This window comes from Poeciliopsis prolifica, unplaced genomic scaffold, assembly GCF_027474105.1.
Source record: "Poeciliopsis prolifica strain line A6 unplaced genomic scaffold, Auburn_PproV2 SCAFFOLD011, whole genome shotgun sequence".
NCBI lineage: Eukaryota > Metazoa > Chordata > Actinopteri > Cyprinodontiformes > Poeciliidae > Poeciliopsis > Poeciliopsis prolifica.
The window spans coordinates 7,461,297-7,470,875 of NW_026562386.1; the positions used below are offsets into that span (position 1 = coordinate 7,461,297).

Genomic DNA, 9,579 nt, shown 5'->3' on the forward strand with positions numbered 1-9,579 from the left:
GTTTTAAATATTCACTCAATGGCTGTTTTACTGTAGGAAAACACATTCTGAACAATTTCTCAAAAAAATAAGCTTCACACAGATTCCCCCCACACCCTCTGAAAAAGAGAAGCATTACACCACCATTTGCTTCAAAAGTGTTTAGTTTTCCAAAATGACAATGTGAATACATTTAATCTGGATTATATGCCCGGTTATCTAACCATATGACCACAAAGAGATTTAAAGAGCAGAAGCGAAAGCAAGTGAAGTGGATTAGAAGTGGATGGTGTTATGCAGGAGATATTGCTGTATATTGAATTGAACTGATTACAATTATTTCAAGGTTTTGTAAGTGGTATCATACAAAATAAAGCAGGACTGTAATAGAGTTCAAAGAAAAATAATTTGATTACATATTTTTGGATTATACATACATATTTCTAAATGTCCTTTTTGTTTCATAACAGTAATTTCGCAAGTTTTAAGTGTTTTCCTCCTAGAGCCATTCTTCACATATTGCTGGTGGTACTATGGTTGATTATAGTGGTTGCTGATTAAATGTCAGTATTTGTTATTTAAATACAAACGTATTAACTATCAGACACAGGTCAATATTAAAAAAGAAAAGTTATGTAACAGTTACAAAGCAAACCAAAGTATGTACCAAGGTATTGATTTAATTAGTAGTAATGAAAAGACAACTCGTAATTCAGAGTATCTGAATATTTGTGTTTTCTAACATTTGTGCTTTGCAGACATTAATCAGCTGTCTGTTTTAATTTTTTAAATAAATTGTAGGCCTTTGCTGGGTTTGAACTTGTCTGATCAGGATCCAAATCAATACTTATGTAAAAACCACATACTGCATCCTCCAGATACTTCATCTACAACCAAGGTAAAAGTTGGAATTTCTAATGTCCTTCTAATTCAGTCTGTCATCTGAAAAGTCCTCAAAGCCACCCCAAATCTAAACTTGATCATTTTGTAAATAGTTGAAGCAATGTGTCTAAAATGATAGGAGTACCTATTTTCTCTGCTAGTCATCTATATCACAAAGTAAAAACATTAGGGAGACTTTACAATGTCACGTTGGTTGTGTCATCGTGACAGAGTCAACTCCTGCTGTCAGTTTCTGAGAAGAAACTGATTCCAGGAATGAATGAGGGAGTCATGCATCTTAGGTCAGAAAGAAACCCTTAAAGAAACTAAAGCAAACCCAAAGCAGAAATGACAAATCCTTCCACAGAAACCAAGTGGGGGTGCAACAATCAAGACACAGAGGTAAGAGAATATTATAACTAAATGTCCAATAAGGGAAAAACAGCATAATCAGAGAGGTATAGAGATTATCAGATGAAACCCAGGTGAGAAGAGAGAGAAGAAAAAAAAAAAAAAAAAAAAAAAAAAACAGACTTACCATTAAAATGTATTTAAAATTCAGTCTCTACCATTAAAGGATGTAGTCTAGTTAATTGTGTTTGTGTAATATTTTCTGTAGCAACTGTTTAATATCAAAAACAATTATCATTTGAATCTTTACGTGATAAAGTAATGTGATATTTGTATATGAGACTAAGTTTGATTTAATTCCTAAGTTTGTGTAGATTTTTCTGTTTGAGAAATATACCCTGCAGATAAAGATAATAATTAACTCTTCAGATAAATATAAATTCAACAAATGACCTAGACAGAGTCCAAAGTTAAAGTTTGTAGTCATGATGTAACAAATCCCAATGTTAAACTTGTTGGGAGAAAAGTTAAAGCAAATCCAGCCTCCCTTTATTTTCTACTGCAACAGCGGGTACTGTCATTGCATTAAACTTTTCTAATAGTAAGTTTTATTTGGTTTCTTTATAAAGAACACATTATGTGTTGTACTGTCTGCTATATTTAATTTGTCATAACCTTTTTTTAATGCTTTTTGCATTAATATCTCATTCAGGAATGAGAAAACAGAGCAAAGAATATAAATCGTAGTATGCAAATTCTTGACATTGAATAACTTCAAATAAATTAATTTTTGGGTAATTAGAAAGTGAATAACTACTTGTACGTATTTGTAGTCTTACACAGATTTTCATCATATTATTTTAAAAAAACGTCTTTAGCCTGAAAATGAAAACACTGAACATTGTATTTCTCACTGAAAAATTTTATAGAATACTAAAATTTAGTAGAAAACATTTGAAGAAATCTTTCAACCTATTAATTTTTTACTACTTTACTGTTTTAATTTGTTGTAGCTTACTAAGACATATTTATAAACATTTGGCATTATTTCAACCATCATCTTGCATTCTTAATTTTAAAGTCAGATGGATCACATGTCTGAAGTTGCGAACTTTGCACGAATTCCTTATTTGGAGCTAAAATCTGCATTCTCTTCCATTCAGAAAGGGAAGTGGAGCCTTGCTTGAACAGCAGTTTCATTTTTTCAATCTCTGCCGCAAAAACACATTCCAGGCATGGACTCCTCCATCGAAACGTTTGCTTCAGAAGATCCCGAGGAGTTAGACAGTGGGACAACAGTGGCGTGTGTTATACTGGGTCTTTCCTTCCTGGTCGGAGTTCCAGGGAACCTGCTAGTAATCTGGACTATCCTGAGGCACGTCAAGCAGCGTTTTCACACGGTGGTCCTCATCCTGCACCTGGCAGTGGCAGACACAATGGTCCTCATCACTCTGCCTGCTTGGATCTACTCCCTGGTGCACACTTTTGAGTTTGGACCGGTAGTTTGTAATATCTTAATCTGTGTTATCACTGTGTGCATGTTTAGCAGCATCTTCTTCATCACTCTCATGAGCGTGGAACGCTATCTCGCCATCTGCCATCCATTTCTGATGATGCGCTGGAAGACTGAAAAGACTATGAATGGATGTATTGCACTTTTGTGGCTTCTTGCACTTCTTCTTGGATTGTCTGATGTTTTAACACATACCTTGGCTGGAAGCGAGCAAAACGATCAGTGCTTCATCAGAGACTTCAACAACGATACTCGAGAAATTATCTTCTTATGCCTGGAGACGTTGCTGGGCTTTGTGCTGCCTTGCATCACGCTAAGCATCTGTTACTGTCTTGTGGCTGCGCGCCTCAAGAAAATGAGATTTAATTCAAAACAGAAATCCAAAGTTCTCATTCACACTGTAGTGCTTGTTTTCATCCTGTGCTGGTTACCCTACCATGTTATTAATATTATTGATGTAGTTTGCATTTTTGGGACAGAGTCAGCGATTGAGTGCGTACCGGAAAGTTTTATCTTCAGCTCTGGTGCGCTGGCTTTTTTCAGCAGCTCAGTGAATCCTGTATTATACGTCTTCTTCGCCAGGAACTTCAGAAGCAGTCTTGGAGAGTCTGGTCTGATCAAACTGTTTCAGGAACTGGCCTCAAACACAAATAGACTCAAGGACCTCGCATTACAGCAGAAGAAGGACCAGAGTTCAGCAGAGTCGGAGCTCACGTCTACAACTTTGAAATAAAAATGTTTTTGGGGGTGGTACTCCAGCTATGGGAAAACTAAATTGAGAAGTGAATGTTTCCTGTTGTAGTGACACCAAATATAAAAAGTGTGACAATAATATTGAGATGCACTTCTCTATACTACCACATGGCTGTGCCCTCGATTTAATTGAGACTCAGTCAAAACAATAGAACTTCTTATATGTTGTTAGAAATGTTTAGAAGAACTTGTGGTTGTTGCTGAAGAATATATTGTAAAATTCTAAATTTATCACTATTCTCTGTTACATATTTTGTGTTTTTACAGTAAAAAAAAAAAGAAAAAGATTTGCTTACTTATCACCAAATTGCTTATATGTAGTTTAAAAGTAAATAAAACTCAACAAGGACAACACCTTCTTTGCTGTTTTATAACTTTAGTGACATATCAAAAATTATATTATTCCATTTTAGAAACAGAAAAGGTTATTTTAATCCTGTCTCAGATGCTTCAGTTATTGTGAATAAAGACATTACAAAGTTGCATTTTCTTTGCCACTAAAATGTACATTGAGCACAAAAGATTTCACAACATACAAAGTGCAAAAGTACAGAAAAAAATGCAACAACGCTGAATTCTGCTTTTTCATTCCCTTGATGAAGACATCAGAAAAAGCATGAGAACTAAGCTGACCATCTCAATAAGAGCGAACACTGTGGTTTGAGTTGCAACCTTGCTTACACCCTTCATGATTTCAGCAGAAGCAGATGCATTTGAAAGATTATTTTTAAGATATTAGTTATGACTAAAAAAAATTCATAATAAAACTGCAGCAGAAATAGAAAAACTGACACACAACCTACAACACAAGAGAATGAAGATGTATTTCTCTTCTTTCAGAATTTTTCAATTTTTGTATTTATTTATTTGTGTGTGTGTTTTCTTTTTTATTTTTCTTTTGTTTTTTTTTGTTGTTGTTGTTTTTTTGGAGCATTTACTATAATGGTTTTGGAACACCAAACTATTTTCAATGTCAACCAAAAATCACCTTGTCACCCCTTTAAATAGATATTTAATGAGAGCCATTAGGAACAAAAACAGAAAATAAAAAGCGTGCAGATGACTAAAATTTCTCCAGGCAGAACAAGTAGGCCAACACTCCTCCATAGCAATCTGTGAAGAGTTGCCTGTAGTAACAACAAATACTTCATGTTATTTTGTGCCACTAAGAGGGTCATATGTTACAGATGTAGTCAAATTCTTTAGCATTTCTCCTTTAACACATTAGACAAATTAATAAACTTTGAAAACTGCTTTTTGCATTTATTCAGATTATTTTTATTTGATACAAACATGTCTTTGAAGATCTGAAAAGATTTAGTTGGGGTAACCTAGCAATATCAAAATAAATCAGCAAGGGAGCAAATACCTTCCCAATAATGCATATATAAGTTTCACTGAATTTTCTTTAAAAAAAAAGAAAAGTTAAACAGCTTTAAGGTTTTCATCTGCCTTTCCATTTAGTGAAGCTATGCAGCGACTTGTGTAGAAAGCATTAAGTCATTTCTGTTAAATGTGTGATTTCCTAATGATTTATCCTCTAACTTTTACCATGATTTTGATGACACATGTGTGAGTCACATTCTGTGTCTTAAAAAGCCATGTCAGTAAACCTTGTTCCTTCCACAAAGAGGAAGTGAAAACTTTAGGTTTGTTTGCACCCAGACACCACAGTCAGCACATATACTTTGGCAGAATGAACAGCTCACATGCACAGTCTCCGTTGGAGGAAATGGCCATTGAGGAATTTGATGGTGGAACAGTGGTGGCGTGCGTGATCCTGGGTCTGTCCTTCGTGGTTGGTGCTCCTGGAAACCTGCTTGTGATCTGGACCATCCTGAAGCATGTGAAGAAGCGCTCACACACGGTGGTTCTCATCTTGCACCTAGCGGCGGCAGATCTGGTGGTCCTCATTACGCTCCCTCTCTGGATCTACTCCCTCGCCCAGTCCTGGGTCTTCGGGGTGATATGCTGCAAAGCCATGGTGTTCGTGATCAACGCCTGCATGTACAGCAGTGTTTTCCTCATCACGCTCATGAGTGTGGAGCGTTTCGTCGCCGTGCGTTATCCCTTCGTCTCTGTTGTTTGGAAGAAGAAGCAAGCCTTGAATAAAGTCCTCCTTGCCCTATGGTCAGCTGGGTTCCTGTTCAGCATACCTATAATTCCAACTCAAGTTACCGGGGAGGAAGATGGTAAGACACACTGCCTGTATCGCGAATATACTTCTGACACCCAAGAGTTGGTTTGTTTGTTGCTGGAAACGGTGGTGGGATACATGCTGCCCTTCTCCATTCTTGTGGTCTGTTATGGGTGCCTGTGCAGTCGTATAACTCAGATGAACTTCAGGTCCAAACGCAAGTCCACTGTCTTGATTGCAAGCATCGTGGTTGCGTTTGCCATTTGCTGGACCCCGCATCATATAGGAAACATCATCTCCATGGTTATTCTGGCCATTAATGACTCAAAGAGTAGTACAGCCCTTAAACTGGAATCTGCGAGACAAACCATGGCCTTTGTAGCGGGAGCAATGGTCTTCATCAGCAGCAGCATTAACCCTGTCTTGTACATGTTTGCGGCCCGCTCCTTCAGGGAGTCGCTGCATGACACCGGCATCCAGAAACTCTTCCGCCACATCTCCAGCACCTCGCCGGGTGAGGGGAACAGGGAGATATCCTTTGTGTCGAGGAGACAAAGCAATCAGACGAACAGCTCTGAGCTTGTGACTGAGTCAAAAGGCAACATTGATATGTACTGAAGTTGTGTGTAAATCATCATTTTCCTGAGAATGAAACTTGTGAGGTGTTTTTGCATTAAACGAATCCTCAACAGGTAAAAAACAACATATAAACAATATGTCTCTGCTGATCTATCCAGTGCATTCACATTTCTTTCTACTGTTAATTTATTTACGAAACTTTAAGTATTATGTATGCTGTATCCCTTGTGCAAATATCTTTTTATCATAAAAAGCAATGCATTTATAAATGAACGAAAATGAATTAAAACGTTTTTTTAAATGAGGTGTTTTCTGTTGTTTCATTTTGATTAAATTGAAATAAAATGGTACTTCACTTTGGGAACAAGATTGGCTAATGCTCAGGGATTTTTTAAAGTTAGTAATCTTGTGGTTGCTGTTGACGCAAATTCCGATGTGGTTGCATGCTGTTACTGCATGCTGTGGAAAAAAAATTTTGGTTGTCACTTTCGAGATAAGTCTATAGATTCATACAGCACTAACTATCAATTAGTTTTATAGACTGTGTCTGTTCTCACATTTTGGTTTGACACTTTTTATTTGCTGTGCTCTTCACACTTTACCTGTCTTTAAAAATATAATTAGCTAGTTTTCAAAGTATTTTTAATTCATTTAGCTTTTTTTGTATTTCATATCACACTACTTTCATGAACGAGTTTCTTTTCTTGTTTGTTTGTTTCCTTTTGCGAAAAAGTTAAAATTTTGTTCTTGTATCCCACAATGCAGTCACTTCCCCTCACTGAAAAGATTGCTAAATGAAAAAGTGCATGTTTCCTTTGTTGACATGCGAAAAGAGGAATAGTGACCTAAAGTTGGTCCTCAGCTTACAAAACCCAAAAATGAACTTTGGACAAAGAAATACAATCACTTCTTTGCACTTATATTTTCAGCTATTTATAATCACGTTTCTGCTTTACAAAGCATTTTGGTCTGATGTCAGAAATGCAAGGAACACATGCTGTATCTTTTAAATAATTTTTTTTTACCATAAATGAATAAATCTTAGTGTTAAAGTTTAACACTGTCTTTTTAATTTGTCATTATAGTTTGCTAAGTTATACAGTGCCTATAAAAAGTTTTAAACCCCCTTGAATGGCTGACTCTTTTCAGTGCTTCTACTAATCAATCATTGTTAACAAAACTTTTCTTTTTTGACAAAGGAAATTAAAATAATACATTGAAAGTCAAAATAAAAACTGAACTTATCAAAATAATAGCAATTAAATCAAGACACATGATAACACCCGAATAAATGACTCAATAAATATTCACCTTCTTTGAAATGACTGACCTAAATCAACAAAGGTTCAGCCAATCGGTGACTTTAATGGAGATCACCTGAGAGCAGTGAGTGTGTTTCAACTGATTATAGTTTAAAAACACCTGAGCTTCCTGGCTGCCATTACAACATGAAGACAAAAGGACACTCAAAGCAAATCAGAGAAAAAACATAAGTCAGGAGATGGATACAAAAAAATTCTTATGGCATATGTGAGACTACGTGCTCAGGTGGAAGAAGAAACTTTGAAATGGGGTTCTTTAACCATCAGACAAGGGGCACACACCAAACACTACACATCACCTCAAACATGCTATCCCCACAGTAAACCCTGGTGGTGGCAGCATCATGGCGTGGGAATGCTTCTTGATAGAAGACCAGGTTGAAGGTAAAATGGATGCAACTGATTATAGCAAAATCCTGGGGGACAATTAGACTCAATCTGCCAGAGAACTATAGAAACAGAGAACATTTAGTTTTCAGCAAATCAGTGACCTGAAGAATCCAGACTAAAGCTACACAGAAAAGGTAGGAAGACAATTAGGTAGATGTTCTGGAGTGGCCAAGTCAAAGCCCAGTTCTCTATCTGACGGAGAATGTGTCTGAGCTTGAAAAGAGCTGTGTTTTCTTAAAATAGAAAGTTACAAGTCATATATCAGGATAAAGACATATATATATGATATAGACTAGCTTAAACCTTTACTAGGGATTTTCACCATAGCGCTAATACTTGGTCTGATCATTTTTGTCAGTTACACCCACTGAACCACTCTTGTCACTTTATACAACAATCAGGGTTTGAGCTTGCTCACTTTGTGACTGCATGACATCAAATAGTATCTAACATGGGAATTGATTTTCAGAGCCTATGTGTGCCTTAGGGTATCAGACAAGTTTGGCTACAAATGATGAGTGTTTACACACAGGATGACACACAAAGAGTCACTTCTGAAACCAGGGATTTAAATTAGATTAAGGAAAAAAAAACATAGAAAACATGTTTGGGAGATGGGAGTGTTATTATGAGAGTCCCTTTATGACAATCAGAATGCAAATGATATCTTTAATATGAGGGGCCGTTTAGGACAAAAACTTTGTTTCGTCTCTCACACACAACTGAAGACTCATAAATTTTCAAATAAAAGTGTTTTTGGGGGTAGTACTCCTCCTATGGAAAAACTGGACTGAGAAGTGAATGTTTCCTGTTGTAGTGACACCAAATGTAAGCGTGACAATAACATTGAGTTGCACTTCTCTATACTACCACATGGCTGTGCCCTCGATTTAATTGAGACGCAGTCAAAGCAATATAACTTCTTATTATATGTTCTTAGAAATGTTGAGAAGAACTTGTGGTTGTTGCTGAAGAATATAATGTGAAATTCTAAATGTGCCACTATTTTGTGTTACATAGTTTGTACTGTGTTTTCACAGTGCAAAAGAATTGCCTACATGGAACCAAATTGCTGATAAGTAGTTTAAAAGCAAATAAAACTCAACAATGTTAGCAGTTTGCTACTGTTTTACAACTTTTGTGACATATCAATAAATGTATTACCCCATTTTGGAAACAGAAAATTTCTTACACGATATGTTATTTTGAAATGCTTCATTCATTCATTCTGAATAAAGATATTATCCAGCTGTGACTAAGCTGACAATACGATATTTGCAAACACTGTGGTTCAAGTTGCAAGGGATTCTATCTCACTTAAATCTGTGTGTACAAAAGCTTATTTTTGAGATAGTGGATTTTGTTATGACTAAATAAATATTTAGAATGAAACTGTCAAAGAAAAATTGATCCTGGGTTGTTTTTCTTGGTGACAGCCTACAGTACAATAGAGTGAAAACATATTTCTCTTCTTTCAGATTTGTTCTGTTTTTTTTTTTCTTTTCTTCTTTGTGACTTTTACTGTAATTGTTTTGGACCATCAACCTATTTTGAATGTCATATGAAAATCACCTAATTACCTTTTTAAATAAATAATTAATTAAATGTATCTGCATCTTTTGCTGTCTTTAAGAGCAGGCTCACAGCAAGAAGAAAATCACTCCTGAGACTTT

At 36.0% G+C, this 9,579-nt stretch overlaps 2 protein-coding genes across 2 annotated transcripts; both read left to right on the top strand.

Moving 5' to 3' along the window:
* Window positions 1-1,738: 1,738 nt before the first annotated feature.
* LOC129364288 (atypical chemokine receptor 3-like) lies at window positions 1,739-3,851 on the top strand. Its single transcript, XM_055036842.1, has 2 exons — window positions 1,739-1,813; window positions 2,376-3,851. Exon 2 carries the CDS (start codon window positions 2,448-2,450, stop codon window positions 3,456-3,458), a length of 1,011 nt encoding a protein of 336 aa, XP_054892817.1. The 5' UTR covers window positions 1,739-1,813; window positions 2,376-2,447; the 3' UTR covers window positions 3,459-3,851.
* Window positions 3,852-5,133: 1,282 nt separating this feature from the next.
* Window positions 5,134-7,205, top strand: si:dkey-148a17.6 (uncharacterized protein LOC108190685 homolog). Its single transcript, XM_055036625.1, has one exon. It carries the CDS (start codon window positions 5,175-5,177, stop codon window positions 6,231-6,233), a length of 1,059 nt encoding a protein of 352 aa, XP_054892600.1. The 5' UTR covers window positions 5,134-5,174; the 3' UTR covers window positions 6,234-7,205.
* The last annotated feature ends 2,374 nt before the right edge of the window (window positions 7,206-9,579 follow it).

Bases quoted from the DNA above. Each gene is read 5' to 3' on its own strand.
- LOC129364288 (XM_055036842.1), top strand. From the start codon at position 2,448: ATGGACTCCTCCATCGAAACGTTTGCTTCAGAAGATCCCGAGGAGTTA.
- si:dkey-148a17.6 (XM_055036625.1), top strand. From the start codon at position 5,175: ATGAACAGCTCACATGCACAGTCTCCGTTGGAGGAAATGGCCATTGAG.